The sequence below is a fragment of the Arvicanthis niloticus genome, chromosome 12, assembly GCF_011762505.2.
Source record: "Arvicanthis niloticus isolate mArvNil1 chromosome 12, mArvNil1.pat.X, whole genome shotgun sequence".
Taxonomy (NCBI): Eukaryota; Metazoa; Chordata; class Mammalia; order Rodentia; family Muridae; genus Arvicanthis; species Arvicanthis niloticus.
Genome location: NC_047669.1, coordinates 43,176,769 through 43,196,849, shown reverse-complemented (window position 1 = coordinate 43,196,849; position 20,081 = coordinate 43,176,769). Strand labels below are relative to the sequence as shown.

The following is a 20,081-nucleotide window of genomic DNA, read 5'->3' as shown; positions in this document are numbered from 1 at the left end:
CCTTGCTATTTTTAAGTTGAAATGGTGTAGCATAAGCTTATTTCCTTTCTAAGTCTTTTAAATTGGCGTTAAAATAAGTGTGTCTTATCTGCTATGTCTCAAAGGATATAAGTAATTACTCCAATTTAGTCTGCATACAAAGTTTAGTAGATTGGGTCTCCCAGGCTATGCTCTGATGTCAATGCCAAGTAAATCTCCTTAGAATTACTTTGAATATTTGAATAATTCTCTACCAACAGCATGCACATAGTCTCCTAAATGGCCAAGTGAACAGAAACGTATTGCTGAACCCTCCTTAAGCCACCTCAGGAAAATAGCCACATCTATACAATTCTCATCAGACAAAACCAGGTGAGAAAACATTTTAAATGTACTTTTCTAGAACTATTACCTTCTTGAAACATTCTCTAATTTAAAGTTATCTTTTCCTGCAACTAGAACTGCTCAATTTTAAGATACTGAAACTACCTTTCCCATATATATCTTGTCTAAATACTAGGTAAGTGATCATCGTTCATTTGAGTCATTTCTCAATTCAAGAGAACCCCACATTTAATAAAATAAAGATGTACTTAATACTACTATGAGAACAAACTTGTAATGTTTTGAGATTACTTTAAAAGAATAACATCATGATACTTCCGACTTTCTATATTGCATTTAATTTTTCTGTTGGGAACACTCTCTGTGTCTATTAGGAAAGTTGCATGGAAAATAACTAATTTTATACCAGACTTTTTAAATTCTCCATGAAAGCTGAGAGAGCTTCCTAGCTTATGATTCTCAGACAAGTGCCAATGTAAATTTTATTTGTATCAATTTGGAAGTTGGAGAAAGCTCTTAAGCTGACACACAAAAAATTGTTTAGTAGAGAAATTATATATATATATATATATATATATATATATATATATAGTGTGTGTGTGTGTGGTGTGTGATACATTCCTTTTCAGTACTGTTTACGAGGGTTTCCTCTTGAAGAAATCTAAGATTTAAAGCTGATAATAAATATTTCCAGTAAACCAAAAACTAAGAGATCTTTCTCTGCTGCTGCAGAAATTCTCCTCTGTCCCAGAGATTAGAGGACAGCTAAGGTCAGTAACTATATAAATCTCTACTCCTGTGGAAATGCCACTTAGGAACAACTACCAATATATATGTATATATATATATATATATATATATATATATATATATATATACACACACATATATCACATAGTAAATACCCAAAAATTCTTAAACGACTGTAATGTTAAAAAGATACAAAATGCTGTGAATTTTTATTCCAAAACCCCTTTTTTGTCTTTTTTTTAATGCTGTAAATTTTTAATAAGTGTAAGAACCATACAATCAAGAAATGCTGTGGTAACTCTAAGCCCTTGAAAAATTGTAAGGTGACCTCAAAGAGAAACTGTTCCCACAGAGGAAAGTGGTCTGAAGACTTCATGACTACCCTATGTCAGTGTATTCCTCAGTGCTTAGGATGCACACCAGGGTGTCTGTAAGGTATTACTTCTAACTGACAATACCACTGTCAAGCTGCCTCTGGCTCTGCTGTGAGGCCATCCTCCATAGAACTGTGATGTGCAGAAAGTGGTCCCTCAAAGATTTTCTGTAGACTTGTTAAGGTTGGAGAATACTGCAGAACTTGAAGTATGACATTTATTTGTTAACATTTTTTTCTGATTTTTGGAGTAATGGTTACTGAAATAAATATTCTTGGCAGTGATTGTATAATAGACCATCATATGAGTGACTGGAATTTCCTAATCTTGTATATCACTTAGTTAAAATGCTATTCTTACTACTAATAAAATCACAGTGAGAGTCATTACATGTAATTCTTTACTTCTATTTTTTGTTTGTTTTAGATAGGTTCATCACTAATAGTCAAAATGTGTAAACATTTAAGCATTTCAACCTTCTACTACACAATAATTTTCCAGGTATTCCACCAATTTGCAGAAATGCAACTGAATTTCTGTTACATTTTGTACAGAACTCAAATATTATCATTTCTTCTTTTTCAAAAAATCTTGCCCTTTCAATAGGCAAAATGATTAAACATAAAACTGTACCTAGCAATGTGTTTCTAGTAAGGAACTCAATGGTTTCTGAATTATTAAAACATTAGTGTTGGTGCCATTTATTTACTTTCCAACAGTCCTGCTAATTTGTAAGCTTTATATAAAAAGGAACTATTGAAAACATTCATTTATTTAGACATGAGATTTCATGAATTTTTACACCTACATGGGAATTTATCAATTCTAAACCTTAGGATTTTTCAAATTTGTTCTGATCACATTCAGACTTATTTATACACATAAAGGTTGAATTTTTTAACATTGCAAGCATAAGTGATATTACAAATAAGCTGAAAGACCTAAAACAGTCTTTATTCCACGCCCCTCCCTTTCACCTCTCTCTGTCTGTCTGTGTCTTTCTATCCCTTGCTACTCTTTGTGTCTCACTGCTTCCTCTAACCTCTGTGTATGTGTGTGTCTGTGTCTGTGTATTGTCTTTCTGTCTGCTGCTACTCCGTGTCTAGTCTCTCTCTTGCTTTTCTCTCTGTGTCACCTGTATGACTGTGCATACCAATGCTCAGAATAAAATACTTTGCAGATATCCCCTGTTGTCTGAAGAATTTTATTTTTTGTATATTCTTTGAAAAAAGTATAAATAGAAAAAAGCTATGAAAGAGAGAAAATTCCTAAGCACATATAAATAAAAATAGTTTTGAAGTACATTACACAAAACATAATTTACCATTGCAGCCTATGTAACCATGTAGTTCACAGTGTTCAGTGCATTTATTTTGTACAGCTGTGACAACTACTCATCTGCAGTATTCTCTCTTCTCGCACACAAAAAATGAATGCTCACTAAACCACGTATCTCTGTCCCCAGTTCCCTCAAAATTTACTACTCTACCTTTGAATTTATCTACTGTAAGTACGTCACTTAAATAAAATTATGGAATGTGTCCACTGTGTCTACCTTCCTTCATTTAGCATTAAATTTTACCAGTGTTCTTATGTTGATATTTCTATTTCTTTATAAGAATGACTAATGTTCCATTTTATGTATATACACATTCTACTCATTCATTTGTCCATGTACTTCAGAATTCTTGCCACCTTTTGGATACTATGCATAGGGCTGCTACCAATAACAATGTGTAACAATGATAATCTTCTAAACAGCATACTTAGCTATTACAAATACAGTCGCTGAATTTGTTTGAAGCAATATTATAAAATTATATTGTTAAAATTAAAAGTTATGTTATAAAATTACAAAGTAATTTCCTGAGATATACTTTGTCCTATTTATAAGTAAATGAATATAATCTATGTGAATCCAATATAAAGTTTTTCTTGTAAATTTGATAGAATGGTGTATAATAAACAGGGGTGGAAAGAATAACTTAGGGAAGGAATGTACTTTGGTGATGATTCCACTTGCCTAACACATAAAACACAATGGGTTCAATCTCTAGCCCTGCAAAGAAGTAATAATTATGCTGACTTGAGAATGCAACTCAAGTCCAGCTGACTTGCTATGTTGTTACTCAAGATGCATCTCCTCCTTTGAACCAAAGAAAGCTCAAAAATGTTTGAAGCACACAATAAAATAGTACTTTATTTCCCAAATTTCTTTTCAGAGACTCAGGAATGCTTGAAGAAAATCATACCATGAAGCATGAGTTTATCCTCACGGGATTTACAGATCATCCTGAAATGAAGGCCCTTCTGTTTGCTGTATTTTTTGTCGTCTATCTGATTACCATGGTAGGGAATTTGTGCCTGGTGATTCTGATTTCCAAAGAACATTCTCTTCACACTCCAATGTACATCTTTCTGGGCAACCTTGCTTTCATAGATTCTTGTTGTGCCTGTGCTATTACCCCTAAAATGTTGGAGAACTTTTTCTCCAAGGACAGGATAATCTCTCTGTATAAATGCATGGCACAGTTTTATTTTCTATGCACTGTTGAAACTGCAGACTGCTTTCTTCTGTCAGCTATGGCCTATGATCGCTATGTGGCCATATGTAACCCACTGCAGTACCACACCATGATGTCCAAGAAGCTCTGCCTTCAGATGACCATGGGAGCCTACATAGCTGGAAACCTGCATTCTATGGTACATGTGGGGCTATTATTTAGACTAGCATTCTGTGGATCTAATCAGATCAACCACTTTTATTGTGATATTCTTCCTTTGTACAGACTCTCCTGTGTTGACCCCTATGTCAACGAGCTTGTATTGTTTGTATTTTCAGGCTCAATTCAAGTCTTCACAATAGGTTGTGTCCTCATATCTTACCTTTACATTGTTTTTACAATTTTCCAAATGAAATCCAAAGAGGGAAGGGTCAAAGCCTTCTCCACCTGTGCATCCCACTTTCTCTCTGTTTCACTATTCTATGGATCTCTTTTCTTCATGTACATTAGACCGAATTTGCTAGAAGAAGGTGATAAGGATATACCAGCTGCTATTTTGTTTACAATAGTGGTTCCCTTACTAAACCCATTTATTTATAGCTTGAGAAATAAAGAAGTAAAGAATGTCTTACAGAAAATTCTGCAGAAAAATATAATCTCAAGAAATTTTAAACAACCATCTGTATAGTGTAAAAACTCAATTCAGCAGAAACATCACGTGAGATTACACAGGGGAAATACTTGTAAACATTGTGCAAAAATGTTAAAGAACATAATGCTTTCTTCGACTGCAGTGTGCCAGGTGGAAGTCTGGATAACATAGTAAATTGGAATGGATCGTCACAGAAAATAGGAAAAAACTGAAAAGTGAGATTCAAATATCCAAATAGCTTTCTGCCAGGCTGATGGCCTTTGTCAATGTTAAGAATGGTAAGCATCCAAAAGACAACAAAAACACTTGCAGCTAAAATATAAACTACCATTATATACGCATTTACAATCAACTCTTTTCAATAGCTTAGAGCATGAACATTAGGGTAAGCTAAGGTACATTAGAACCTGTGAAATGTCACCAGCTTAAGGTACTTAAAAGAAAGAGAAACAAAATTGTGGCAGGTGAAGAATGAGGAAGTCTTCTAAGAGCATTTGGTAAGTACTACTCTGTTGAAGATGGAATAAGGATAGAAATGGATGCACACCACAGAAGTGAATATTATATGTGCATATCAAAGTTGTTTTCAGAATAAATAATTTAGAATGTTAACTTTAAGAGAGGCTGGCCTTAAAATGTTCTTTATTCTCATGTATATAGGCATAGTTTCAATAAAACAAAATTCTAGACAAACCTTATACAAAATTTGAGAAGCTTTGTCAAGTAATTAAGCCAACATTTTCTTACCACTTCATGAGAGATGAAGAGGGGGTCTAACAGTGGAAATAGTACTTTATGGCTATTTTATGCACACACAAAGAAAGTATTGGGGTAATGAAATGTGAATAAGGATTATCTTTTTAAAATCCTTTTTGTTAAAAATGGAAAATTGTAGAGTAGAAGTAGAATCTTATGATACTAATGTGACATTGTAAAATAACCAACCACTTTCCAATTATCAAACACACATTTGTTGAGATCCTGCCATGTGGAATGTGTAATTAAACACATCACTCAATCTTGTTAACACAACAACTGCCACTAATTTTGTTACTAACACTGTATCACAGATAACACATATGAAGTAACACAAAGTTTTTCCTTCCACCTGCTCTTTTGATGCTCTGAGGTCACAGCTAAATGCCCAGAAACAGTTGTTACAGCATAACAGTCAACACACCCAGACAACAAGGAAGACATATAGTGGGAAAACAAATAAAAACATTTCTAATACCCTAAACTCATGAATAGAAAAAATCATCTTTGTCTCTAAAGCTCTAGGAAAGCTAATGTAGTATATTACAATTATACTCATATATTTCAGGATTTCCTTGGTCATTTGAAATTAAACACATCAATTTAGGACTTATCCCCTGTCTATCTGAGCAATGCATGTCCTACTTATTTCCATAATCTCTAACAAAACTACAGTGATCAAAATAGAATATGCTTGCATAAAAATAGACACAAAATACCAAAAGCATAGAACTGTATCCACAAATAAACCCACGCACTAGTGACCAACTTATTTTGGTGCCAAGAACATACAATAAGCATACACTAGTCTTTCAGCAAATGACGTAGGAACCACTTAATATCCAAATGAAATCAGTTTAAATTAGATCATCATTTCATACCATGTATAAAATAGAAACACAAGTATGTTACCCATTAGATGTAAATCCTGAAACCTGGCAGAGAAAAAGAGAGAAAGCACAATGGCATTACTTCAGGCAATGATTTTCTTATGATGTCAAAAGCATAGATGATAAAGATTAGTAAAATTGCATTAAATTAAAAGGCATATGGAAATAAAAATCTAGTTGAGTGTCAAAAGGAACACAGGTAACTCAATAGTAAGAAAAATGAGATAAAGCCAACCAGCATGTGAGATTTAAGATATACGGCCACTGTCTACTTCCCCAATTGAACCTGGGGTAGCAGGGAAGGTTTAGGAGTGCCCAACCTTTGAGCTAGCCAAAGAATTTTAAAAATAAGCTAATATGTATGTGGCTTTCATTCATGGAACCAAAGATAACTCCTGGGTTGGTGCACACATGAGATCTGCTTGGAGCACAAAACAGTGTAGCAAAAACTCCTGCTACAGTAATATAAACCTTATTTGTCTCCATTTTGAGGACCGGGCCTGATTTCAAAAAGGGCTGTAAGTCACCAGCTTCAGGAATAAGTCCCAGAAACTAGGTCATAAAATACCAACTCTAGGAACAGGCCATAAAATCCAGAACAGGATCATAAAACCTTCTCCTGAAGAATAGCCTGGGGATAACCACAAAAATAGGGAAATCTTATCTCAGAGTGGGTCATCTACGCTAGGCAGCCCTATTTCATCACATGGTTAAATGTTCACGACATAGGAATGCAGACCACTGATCACCTGTGACTCCCTAGTACCCACCAATAAAATTTTAGATCACCTAATTGTTCTAGAGAGTTCCTCCCAGTTCCCTATAGGATATACTGTGTGCCTTTGTCTGAGGTCACCATTTCAAAGAGTGGTTAACTCCCACAATGCTGGGTGTTTGTGCAAAATAAATGCTCTTTGTGTTTGCATACTGAATCTGGCACCTTCAGCAATTTTCAAACCCTTACACAGTCACCTTCCCACTGTGCTCCCATCTCCAGTGAAAAAGTTTAAGAATTCACACAATCTTCCCTTCCTAACTTCTCTCCTTTCAGTCATTGATTTATCCCAGAATCCAAGTCCAGCTGACATTTCCTAGGCATCCACAGGCTACTTGGGCCAGGGAAACAAGTAACAGAACTGCAGCTCTTTACCTCTCCTACTGTCCCTCCAAATTCAATCCCTCAGTCTCACTCTCCTATCTGTAGCAGACCACTTGCTGTAACACCCCTCTCTTGTCCCCTATATCCAGATCTTCTCCAACCTTCCTCCTACATATCCTGCTTTCCCAGTCCCCAACTCCAGCAGACATTCCCTGGGATCCTGCCATCCAAGCAGAGAAGCAAGTAGGTTAGGAAAGCTGGTAATCAAGCACCAGTTCTTCACTCTCTCTCCTCTCCCTATATGTAATCCCCCAGTCACAACACCAGCTCTGAACATCTGCCTCCCTGTCTCTCCCCTCTTTCTCTCTCTCATCACCTAGCTTCTCCTCTCCTTCTTCTCCTCCTCTCCTTACTCCTTCTCTTCCAGTCAAAGATAGTTGATATATCTAGGTTGGGTAGTGGGTTACACCTCTGATTGAGCATTACCAAACTTATAAAGCCTTTGATTAACATTTTTTTTTAAAAAGAATGTATAAGTGCAAAAAGGAAAAGGGGGCATGGGATAGGGGATAGGGGTTTTCTAAGGGTTAGGGATGGGGAAAGGGGATGGCATCTGAAGTGTAAATAAAATATCCAATAAAAGAAAATAAAAAACAAAAAAACAAACAAACAAAAAAAAAAAAAACACCAGCTCTGAAGACTACCTGTTGAGTTCTTTACGTACTCTCTGGCCCCTCCCAGTGGCCTAAATTGATCTCTATGGACTTATGCTGCTTTCCTCCTTCCTGGTGACTCTCTCAATCTTGCCCCCATCCCAATCTAACACATCTCCATTCCTAAGCTCCTAATACCTAGAAATACATTTTACCCTGAACTCCCAGTGACCACACCTAGCAGGATCTCAGAAGAAAACCCAATCTAAGGGAAATCTGCAAATGAAAAGTTTAGGAACTCAAAAGGAACCTCAGAAGGAAGCCTCACTAGTAGAATACAAGAGATGAAAGAGTGTAGGCTCTAATTTAAGGATGAAAGTCTTATCTGTTCCAGTTCTAGCTCCCCCCAAAAATGGCACAAAAATCTATTAAGTTTATTAGTAAGCTTTAAGCATAATGACTGGATATATATTCATTTCTTCTAACCCTCTAAGATAACTTCCCAGCCAAAGGGCCTGTGTTACTTGCACTTTGAATCTCACCCAGGCTTGTTCTGGTCCATATGTGTCCTCATGGCAAATCCCTTGGTGACCTCCTCCTACACATTCTGCCTCATGGCCACCTCTTCTCTTCCTTCATAGTCCCAAATGGGAAGAAAATAATATGTAATAAGATGTATATAATCCAGAAATTTTAGTCTCCCCTCACCTCTCCTCATCATCATTATCCTCTTCTTTCTCTTCTCCTCTTCTCCTTCTTCTCCTTCTTCTCCTTCTCCTCTTCCTCCTCCTTCTTCTCCTTCTTCTCCTTCTCCTCTTCCTCCTCCTTCCTCCTTATTCTCTCTATGTGCTCTTTCTCTCTATCCCTTCCTACTCCCCTCTCTCTCCCTTCCCACAGCAATCCCCCTGGCCTCTTTCCCTTGAGCTAGTGAACTCACTAGAGAGCAGTTTTCCAATAAATCTTTAATTAATATACTCTGGCTTAGATTGGCTCATTTTAACAGCCAGAAATAATTTATTACCAACCATAAGTACATGACCGTGTATTGTAAAGGTTCAAATATGTCTAAAGGAAGACCCCAGACTCAAATAGTATGCAAAGACAAGGAGCATTTATTCTGCAGAAACAACTACCAAACAAGGGTCAACCATTTTGAAATGGCAACCCCAGATAAACACTTACTTTTGTAATGAAACTAAGAAGTGGTTTATTTGTACTATTCTTGAGTTCAAATGCTAGAAGTCCCCCTGGTCAGCTACTCACTCATATTTTCAGCATTTCCTTTAACCTCCCCTCATCCCTCCTTCTCTTCTTCCTCCTCCTCCTCCTTCTCATTCTCTCTGTGTGCTCTTTCTCTCTTTCTCTTCCCTGATCTTCCTGAACAGGTTATGTGTACAATGAGTCTTGACCTACTGTCAACTATTGCAAAGAAAACTTCTCGATCAATGTTGAGGACATAAACTAATGTGTATAAATTTAAATATTTAGGATGCAGTGTGAACATATAATCATTAAAAAAAAACAAAAGTAATGGATTCACCCATATTATCTACAATCACCCATGGGCCTTTGACCAGATCCACAGTACTGAGCATGCACTCACTTCAACATGGTGAGCCTCAGACTCCATCAGAAAGCAGTCATCTACCCTAATAACAGTTCTTCCACTGTTGCACTCATAAACATACCCTGCTGGGCAAGTTGGTATTATATTATGTACGATCCCAAGCTCAGATGGCCTATATTTGCAGATTTTTAGACACCAGCCATCTGTATAGCAAGTCTGGTACTATGAAAGATTAGAAAGTTGGGGGGAAACTTGTAGCATGGTTTCTCTGTATTTGGCAACCAGCTGTCTCCACCTATGTAGTTCTCATCTTTAAAACGACTTGATACTAAGTCAGCACATCTTTTAGGCTTCTCTTGATAACAATAAGTTATCAGATGTGGGACAAAGTCGCACAGCGGGGGAGTTCCCAGGCAGGGCGTTCCACGCAGGCAGGCGGGTCCCACGTACATGAGGAGGGTCCCCGGGCCAAGGGCGGGAGCGTGGGGAAGTCCTCCACGCTGGTCACACGATGGTTCCAATAGATACGAGGAAGTCCAGTTCCAAAGGGGATTTCAGAAGTTTTATTGTCATGGTGTGGTAGTTGGGTCTGGATGGTGCACTCTCCCTGTAAAAGCCAGGGGATAGCTGGCTTAAATAGGGAGGGGGAGAAGGGAAGGGAATAACTTAATTAGCTACACCCCCTGGCCTTTAGATAACTCATGAATATGTAAATCTCTCAAGGCTGAAGCCTGTTAGTCACTCCCTCTACCTATGTCCTAAGTGTTAGGAGCCTGGATTCTGGGAGCACCTCAGAATAGATGCCCTTCCCTTACAGGCAATAGACACCTGTTGTGTCTCCGGACTTTCCAGCCAGTGCTTCGACCAAAACCAGCCATCCTATCACGGTCCTACAATCAGACATCTCTGATCAAGATAATCACGTTTCTATCACAAAAGAACTTAAGAGGTTTCTCACTGGTTAAGAACACCTATAGCTCTTTCAATGTCCAGCACTCATGTCAGAAGACTGACAACCATCTATAAATCTAGTTTCAGGGTTCCTCTAAGTTTCTGTTCTCCATAGGTGTCTGCACCCATGTGTACCTAACCACATATAGACACACACATGTACAGAATTAAGAAACAAATCTTACAAATAAAAATCAAAAAAAAGTTATTTTGTTTCCCACTTAAATCAGTTTGCTGCAGTCTAACCATGATATAATACATCATAGATACCTTATATAATATTTTTAAAAGCTTCTTGTATGGTAGGAAAGTAACAGAAAAAGACATGAGGACAAAATTCCCCATAGCCTTTTCAAGGCTATACACAGTGACCTCACTTCCTCTCATTCAGCCTCCCAAATGTTGAGGAGTCTTGTCACATCACCAGCAATTAAAGACCAAATCTTCACAGGGCCCACAAAATACACTAAGCAGGGCTAATAAAAGCTCACAGAGACTAAAGCAGCAATCATGAAACCAACATATATGTTATAGTGGTGTATCTAGATGTTCTTGTGGGACTCCTAACAGTGGGAATTGGGATGTCTCTTTTTTGCTTGCTCTTGGGACCTGTAGGGGGTGGTTCTTATGCTAAGGTCCTGTTCCCCAATTGGTTCTTGATCTGTCAGTAAAGAAAGCCATGGGCCAATTGCTGGGCAAGAGTCCAGGCGGGACTTCAGGGTCCCTGGAGGCAGGCAATAAGATGCAAGGAAATAGAACAGAGTTCACCATGCTTTTGAGAGAAGAGAACCAGGCAATCATGTGAGGTCTCAGGAAGAGTGGTGGGCAAGGGCTGCTCCTGTAGAAAGGTGGTCAGAGGACTTTAGCAACTGAAGTTTAGGGCAGGTGGGAGAAACAAAGATAAAAAATGATAAGCCCATGATTTTCTAGGTGGGAGATAGTAGAGCCCAGCAATTGTGCCAAGAAGACAAGTTGAAAAGAAACAACTGTGTGTCTTTTATTCAAGGATTCAACGGAAGACAGGAAGGGGGGCTGGTAGCATGGTCATTTCTCAAAGCAAAGGTAGGTAGAGCAAAACTATATGCTAGGGACCCTTTTCCTCCTTCTGGGTTGCCTCATCCATCCTTTATATAAGGGTATGTGTCTAGTCTTATTGTTATGTTGTGTTTGGTTGATATCCCAGGAAGACCTGCTCTTTTTAAAGGAAAATGGAGGAGGAGTGGATCTGGGGGAAAACAAATAAGGGTGAGGGGAAGAGACTGAGAGGAAAAAAAAGATGTGGGTGTGGGAGGAAAGACTGAGAGGAGAGGAGAGGAGGGAGGAAAATCTGTGTTGGAGATGAGAGAAAAAATAAATAAGTAATAAATAAGTACAAAGAAGAAACAAACAAATGAAGTAAAAACAATAACTAAGTCTTTAGCAGGTGGTATTTCAGGAACATTTTAAAAATTAAATAAATTAAAAAGAATTTTAAAAATATTTATCTTTAATTTTTTTTTATAATCCAGTCATTATCCTCCTCCTGGTATGCCCTCATCCCATTCCTCCTTCCACTTGTCTCTGAAATTTGCTAATTTCATGTTAAAGGAGATGCACAGAAAACGGGTCTGTGGCTAAGATCACTTACTGAGCTATCAGTTCAGATTCCAGCACTGACATCAAGTGGCTCACCAATGCCTGTAACTCCAGCTCCAAGAGATCTGATGTCCCTTCTGCACACACATAGACGGACATACAAAAATATTAAAAGTTTTACAGAAGGAATCTTATTTTCTCTGCATGTCATGGGGAATGAGTGAGAATCTACCACTGCCTGTTTCCACTTTGTCATGACAATTGACTAAAGGACAGAGGCACAGTTATGACCTTGAAAATTATGTTCTTGATTAGCGTAAAATGTAATAGGCTTCCTCTTGGCATTTCATATCATGCTGGCTGGAGACTCCCACTACCCACATGCACTTTGTTGTCTGTCTCCCTGGTCCTTATTCCCACGTGTCCTCCAGCTTCCATTACTCCTCTTTCTACTTCCATATCTCATGTGTTATGTTACCTTGCCCTGCTTTTCTCTCTCATGGACATATTACTAGTTTCACAACCTGTACTCACACTGACTTCCACAAATACACATATATTAAAAAGTAGAAGCTAGTATCCACATAAGAGAGAGAACATCAGTTGTTAATTTTATATTCTGCCACTTTGCTTAAAGCATTCATCAGTTCTAAGAGTTTTCTGGTGGAGTCTTTAAAGTCTTTTATGTATAGAATCTTCAAATAGAGATATTCTGCTTTGTTTTCTCCTTATAACCCTTGATTTCGTTGCCTTGTGACTAAGATCCCAAGAATTATACTGAATAATGGTGGAGACTATGGACTTTTGTCTTGTTGCTAATTTTAGGAGAAATAATTTGTTTATTCCCCATTTTTTTATAATGCTGGTTATAGAGTTCTTGTTTGTCATTTATTATATTTAAACATATATCCTTGTTGTGGGAGATATTTAAATCGGCTGCATCCAATCTGGCTTTTCTTAATCAGCCACCATGTTCCTGACTAGACTAGGCCTGCAGCCATGAGAGGAGGCGATGTATCACCACCGTTCAGCTCAGGCCCTCTGCTCAGGCAGCCAGAGACACTGGCCCTGCCACCCATGAGACCCCAGCATGAGAGATGGCTCTGCTAGTCTTCCATGCTGTCTGCACAAAGCTGGGCTATACCCAGACCATCCCACCATCCATGCAGGCCCAGGTAGGAAATGAGACTTTAAAGCTTAAATGTTAATCAAAGGCTTTATACATTGTAATGCTCAATAACAATATGCCCACATAATTATAGATGTTTCCCAGTTAACTAACCTAGATAAGTTGTTACCCAAAGCTGCTCTCGGTACATGCGTGGTCATCCATGGCGCTACATCTCTTCCTCTCTTTCTCCTCTTCCTTCCTTTTCTCCTCCTCTTCCTCTCCTTACTCCTCCCACCTTAGCTCCTCCCAGCTTGTGGGAAAAATAGCCCACTACATATCCTCTACTTCTAATTCCTTCAGGTCTTTCAGCATAAAGGGATGCTGTGCTTTTCTAAAACCTTTTCTGCATTTATTGATATTATCCCTTTATTTCCCTCGAGTTTATTTAGATGATGTAGTATGTACATTGGTTTGCGTATGTAAAACCATCCTTGCCGATCTACAACAAAGTCAGCTTGGTCATGGTGAGTGATGTCTTGTTTTGTTCTTGAGTTTAGTTTACAAGTAATTTATTGAGAAATTTTGCATCTTTAATTACTAGGGGCATTGGCCTATATTTTGTTTATGTATATTATAGTAATAAGAGATTATAATAACTTTTTTCTTATTTAAGGTAGTTTGAGCTATTCTGAGCCCCTAGGGAATTTATGATCAGTAAGCCAATTATTGAAAAGAAGAAAACTTAACATTTTATAAGAATTACCCTGAATCTACAGATCAGTGTAGAATATATTGTCATTTTAACAATAATTTTGACTCATAAACATACAAAGCTTTTCTATTTGTTTTTATTTCCTTTAATTTCTTTCAGCAATTTATTTCACATTTTGGCAAAATTGTGATTCTCTCTAGCTTTCTCTCCCTGTGTGTGTATCTGTCTCTCTGTGTTTGTGTGTGTGTGTGTGTGTGTGTGTGTGTGTGTGTGTATACTGAATGTTGTATATGAATATGGGTATGTGCATGTGTAAACACACTTTGGTTGGCTATCTTCCTCGAGTACTCTCCACATAATATTTTCAGAAAACGTTCACACTGATTATAGTATTCACAGATTTTAGTATGCCAGCTGACTAATCAGTTCCCAGGATCCACCCTCTCTGCCCCACCCTCACCCCAGTATATTGTTGGGCCTTGGACGAGGTAACTCCATTTAACCTGTTAATTTCAGTCACGTAGGACAGGTAGAGGGCATGATTAACAAGTCTCTACCTCCAGAGATTTAAATATTAATGAATTATCAAAAGGCCAGGGGCGTAGCTAATTAAGTTATTCCCTCCCCTTTCTCCCTTCCCTATAAGACTGGTCTCCCCTGGCCTTTGGCGGGGGAAGCACACAACACCTGCATCCATTCACCATGCCATGAACAATAAAAGCTTTGGAAAACCGGACTCCACGTGTCCATGGTCTCTCGCCTGATTCCCAGCTTTTGGAACCCTGGAACCTTGCCGATGCAGCCGCTGGCCAGCCCACTGACAGCTGCGTGAATGTGGGATCATCCGCTGGCGGCGCGGGAAGCTCTGGTGCCTGACCGCCCTGAGACTCTGTCGCCGGACTCCCTCCCTTCCCCCCCGCCCTCGAAATTTCTGCCCCACAGTATATGACATTCAGAGGTGTGCAACTGTGTCTGGTTTTTTTTACTTGCATGCTAAAGGTCTAAACTCAGATCCTCATGTTTATATAACACCCACTTTACTGACTTACCCACCTCACAAGCTCCTGATTTATACTTAGGTATGTGTTTCATGAGTATTTTGTTCTTTTGATGCTATATAAAATTAAAATACATTTCTTAAGTTCATTTTCATATTGCTTACAGAAAGGTTTAAAACACAAGTTGATTTTTGTATGTGGTGTGGTATTCCAGAATCCAGTCAAACTTACTTATTGCTCTACTGGTACTTTCGTTAATAATTTTCCTTATTCAAAACTCTTATTTTAAAAGGGATTTTCCTACTTCTTTCCAGTCTTGATGTTTTTAACTCAGTACAATGTTGAGGACAGTTGCAAAAATGGACATAGTTGAGCTAAGGAGATAGGTTGATATTAAAAACATTTGCTATGCAAGGTTAATGACCTGAGTTGGGATCCAGCATACACACAGAAAGCTATATGCAATGTCATACACTCTGAAATAAGAGGAAAATCCCCCTAAAAGCTTACTAGCCAGCTATCTTGTCTATCATATTCAGGCATGAACAAGAGTGACCCTGGCTCCCCAAAGAAAAAACTAAGAAGTGGCTCCTCAAAGCTGTCCCCTAACCTCCACATCCACACTTCACCATGTGTTTTGGAGCATACATAACAATAAATTGTTAATAATAATTAATAATTAATTATAATTAGAGGTAGAAAGTAGACATATCTATTCAGAAAAACATTTCATCTTCCATTGACCTAAAGGGTTTATGTAACACAATCATATTATTAGCTTGTTTGTTTGTTTTTTTTTATTTCTTGAATGGGTGGTGACTTTTTCAAATCATTTTCTGTTCATGAGGTGACAACCTCACATTGCATTACTGAAGTACTTTCCTACAGCCGTGTGATACACTGCATTCTACATGTTGTAGCACTTTTCTAGTGGTTTTTACATCTGTATTTAAAACACAGAAATCTACAGTTTTCCTTTTCTTCTAACATTCCCCAATTTTGACAACAGTGGAATATTAGCCTCTTTAAATAGGTTGAGATGTTTTACGCTCTACAACTTTAAAATCAGTTTATAAATAATTGATGCTTGCAATAAACTCTGGTACAGATTACTGGTAACATCTTTTGGGAATAGTTATTTTGGTTTGGGAGATTTTTTAATTATTAAAATTACACATTTCACCTATTGCACTTGTTATGAAGGTGTACAGATATTTTCTCTCTTCTTGAATCTATTTCAGTACTTTATGACCTCTGTAGAAATTCATCTACTTTACATGTCCTCTAATTTATTATAACACAATTGTTCACAACATTTGTTATTGTCCATTTACATTCTAAATTATTGATGGTAGCATTTGTCTTTCTTATTGGATATTTTATTTAAATTTCAGATGTTATCACCTTACCTCATTGCCCCACCCAAAAGGAACACTCTATCCCATCTCCCCTCCTCCTGCTTCTATGAGGATGTACCCTTACCAACCTCGAATTCCCCCAGCCTTCATGGGACCAAGGATCTCCTCTCCCACCTATGCCCGAAAAGATCATTCTCCCCTACATATAGAGCTGGAGCCATGGGTCTCTCCCTATGTACTCCCGGGCAGGTAGTTTAGACTCTGGGAGCTCTGGTTGGTTGGTATTGTTGCTCTCCTCATGGGGCAACAAACCCTTTCAGCTCCTTCAGCTCCTTCAGCTCCTTCAGCTCCTTCAGCTCCTTCTGCTCCTTCAGCTCCTTCAGCTCCTTCAGCTCCTTCAGCTCCTTCAGCTCCTTCACTCTAACTCCTCCACTGAGAACCCCTTGATCAGTTCAATGATTAGCTGTGAGCATCCACCTCTGAATATGTCAGACTCTGGCAAACCTATAAAAAGACAGCTATATAAGACTCCTGCCAGCATGCACTTCCTGACATCCATATCAGTGTCTAGCTTTGGTGACTGCACATGGGATTAATATCTAGGTAGAATGGTTCTGCAGACAGTCCCTCCTTCAGTTTCTGTCCCACACTTTGTCTCCATATTTGCTCCCTTGAGTATTTTGCTACTCCTTCCAAGAAGGACCAAAGCACCCACTCTTGGTCTTCCTTCTTCATGAGCTTCATGTGGTCTGAGTTGATATCTTGGGTATTTCGAGCTTCTGGGCTAATATCCAATTATCAGTGAGTGAATACCATGTGTGTTCTTTTGTGATTGGGTTACCTCACTCAGGATGATATTTTCTAGGTCTGTCCACTTACCTTAAAATTTCTCGAATTCATTGTTTTTAATAACTGAGTAATACTCCATTGTGTAAATGTACCATATTTTCTGTATTCATTTCTCTGTTGAAGGACATCTGGGTTCTTTCCAGCTTCTAGCTATTATAAATAAGGCTACTATGAACATAGTGGAGCATATGTTCTTGTTACATGTTGGAGCATCTCTTGGGTATATGCCCAGGAGTAGTATATCTGGGTCCTCAGATAATGCTATGTCCAATTTTCTGAGGAACCGCCAGACTGATTTCCAGAGTGGATGCATCATCTTGCAATCCCACCAACAATGGAGGAGTGTTCCTCTTTCTCCATATCCTCACCAGCATCTACTATCACCTGAGTTTTTAATCTTAGCCATTCTGACTGGTGTGAGGTGGTATCTCAGGGTTGTTTTGATTTGCATTTCCCTGATGACTAAGAATATTGAACATTTCTTTAGGTGCTTCTCAGCCATTCAAGTTTCCTCAGTTGAGAATTCTTTGTTTAGCTCTGTACCCCATTTTTAATAGGGTTATTTGGTTGTCTGGAGTCTAATTTCTTGAGTTCTTTTTATATATTGGATATTAGTCCTCTATTTGATGCAGGACTGGTAAAGATCTTTTTCCCAATCTATTGGTTGCCATTGTGTCCTTGCAAGAAAATTTTGAAATAGGCCCAAACTAATAAAAATAGCAGGGCCCTGTGATTCCTTTTCCCTAACCTAAATAGTTAAAAATGCCTGTCAACAGGTTTGGGCCAAGTTAGTCAGCCACAGAAGATGTGGAGTTTATAAGACAAAGGCCTATTGAATCATCCAAGGACATGGCTGGACATAAAGATAAAAAAGGTATGCAAGGATACCTTTAAATAGAGAATAGGGATGTGCCCCGGAGTATGTCTAAATGAATAATGGGCCATCTAGTGTTCCTCCAAACCCTCCCCCCCCCCACCTTGAGGTCTTCTCAAGGTCCAAGAAACTGCAATTAAAGTTTAACTAGATACTATGCTAATTAGATAAGCTTCTGCCTGCAGGAACTGCCCTCTGCCCCATCGACTGATACAGCCTGCTGATGTAAAGCAGCCAATCGTGTGCACCTGCGCGAAAATTCCCCCTTTCCCCACCCTGTACACATAAAAACCCTAGACCCCTGATCCGAAGGGTCAGTCCCTCTATCTCCTATGTGAGATATGGAGATATGGGCTGGGCCAGAGCTCTGATATTAAACTGCCTCATGTGTTTGCAGCAAGCCGGTATCTCGTGAGTTTTTGGGTGAGCGCTGTCCTGAGACTTGAATGAAAATCCCCCTTTGAGTTTTACAGTCCTATTGACAGTGCCCTTTGCCTTACAGAAACTTTACAATTTTATGAGGTCTCATTTGTCAATTCTTGATCTTAGAGCATAAGTCATTGGTGTTCTGTTCAGGAACTTTTCCCCTGTGACTAGATATTCGAGGGTCTTCCCCACCTTCTCTTCTATTAGTTTCAGTGTATCTGGTTTTATATGAAAGTCCTTTATCCACTTGGACTTGAGCTTTGTACAGGGGATAAGGATGGATTGATTTGCATTCTTCTACGTGTTTTCCTCCAGTTGAACTGGCACCATTTGTTGAAAATGCTGTCCTTTTTCCACTGGACAGTTTTAGCTCATTTGTCAAAGATCAAGTGACCATAGGTGTGTGGGTTCATTTCTGGGTCTTCGATTCTATTCCATTGATCTTCTTGCCTGTCTTTTTACCAATAACATGCAGTTTTTATCACTATTGCTCTGTAGTACAGCTTGAGTTAAGGGATGGTGATTCCTCCAGAAGTTCTTTTATTGTTGAGAATAATTTTTGCTATCCTGGATTTTGTATTATTCCAAATGAATCTGAGAATTTCTCTTTCTAACTCTGTAAAGAATTGAGTTGGGATTTTAATGGGGATTGCATTGAATCTATAGATTGCTTTCAGCAAGATGGCCATTTTTACTATATTAATTCTGCTAATTCATGAGCATGGGAGATTTTCGATTTCTTTCTTCTGAGACTTGAAGTTCTTGTCATACAGATCTTTCACTTGCTTGGTTAGATTCACTCCAAGATATTTTATATTATTTGTGACTATTGTAAAGGGTATCATTTCCCTAATTTCTTTCTCAGCCTGTTTATCCTTTGAGTAGAGGAAGGCTACTGATTTGTTTGAGTTGATTTTATATCCAGCCACCTTGCTGAAGTTGTTTATCAGGTTTAGAAGTTCTCTGGTGGAAGTTTTAGGGTCACTTAAATATATTATCATATCATCTGCAAATAGTAAAATTTTGAATTCTTCCTTTCCTATTTGTATCCCTTTGACTTCCTTTTGTTGTCTAATTGCTCTGGCTAGGACTTCCAGTACTATATTGAATAGGTAGGGTGAGAGTGGGCAGCCTTGTCTAGTCCCTGATCTTAGTGGGATTGCTTCGTTTCTCTCCATTTAGTTTGATGTTGACTACTGGCTTGCTGTATATTGCTTTTACTATGTTTAGGTATGGGCCTTGAATTCCTGATCTTTCTAAGACTTTTAACATGAAGGGATTTTGAATTTTGTCAAATACTTTCTTAACATCTAGTGAGATGATTATCTGGTTTTTTTTTCTTTGTGTTTCTTTATATAGTGGATTACATTGATGGATTTCCAAATGTTGAACCATCCCTATATTCCTGGGATAAAGCCTACTTGCTCATGATGGATGATTGTTTTGATGTGTTCTTGGATTCGGTTTGTGAGAATTTTATTGAGTATTTTTGCATCGACATTCATAAAGGAGATTGATCTGAAGTTCTCTTTCTTGGTTGGGTCATTCTGTGGTTTAGATATGAGCATAATTGTGACTTCATAAAAAAAAATTGGGTAGTGTTCCTACTGTTACTATTTTGTGGAATAGTTTGAAGAGAGTTGGTATTAGGTCTTCCT

General features: G+C 38.2%; 1 protein-coding gene across 1 annotated transcript; it reads left to right on the top strand.

Moving 5' to 3' along the window:
- Positions 1 to 201: 201 nt before the first annotated feature.
- Positions 202 to 5,296, top strand: LOC117718063 (olfactory receptor 5K1). The gene is made up of 2 exons (XM_034515566.2): positions 202 to 351; positions 3,671 to 5,296. The coding sequence occupies exon 2, from the start codon at positions 3,681 to 3,683 to the stop codon at positions 4,638 to 4,640; it is 960 nt and encodes a 319-aa protein (XP_034371457.1). The 5' UTR covers positions 202 to 351; positions 3,671 to 3,680; the 3' UTR covers positions 4,641 to 5,296.
- Positions 5,297 to 20,081: the final 14,785 nt, after the last annotated feature.

Excerpts from the sequence above, each read along its gene's own strand:
- LOC117718063 (XM_034515566.2), top strand. The coding sequence starts at position 3,681 with ATGCTTGAAGAAAATCATACCATGAAGCATGAGTTTATCCTCACGGGA.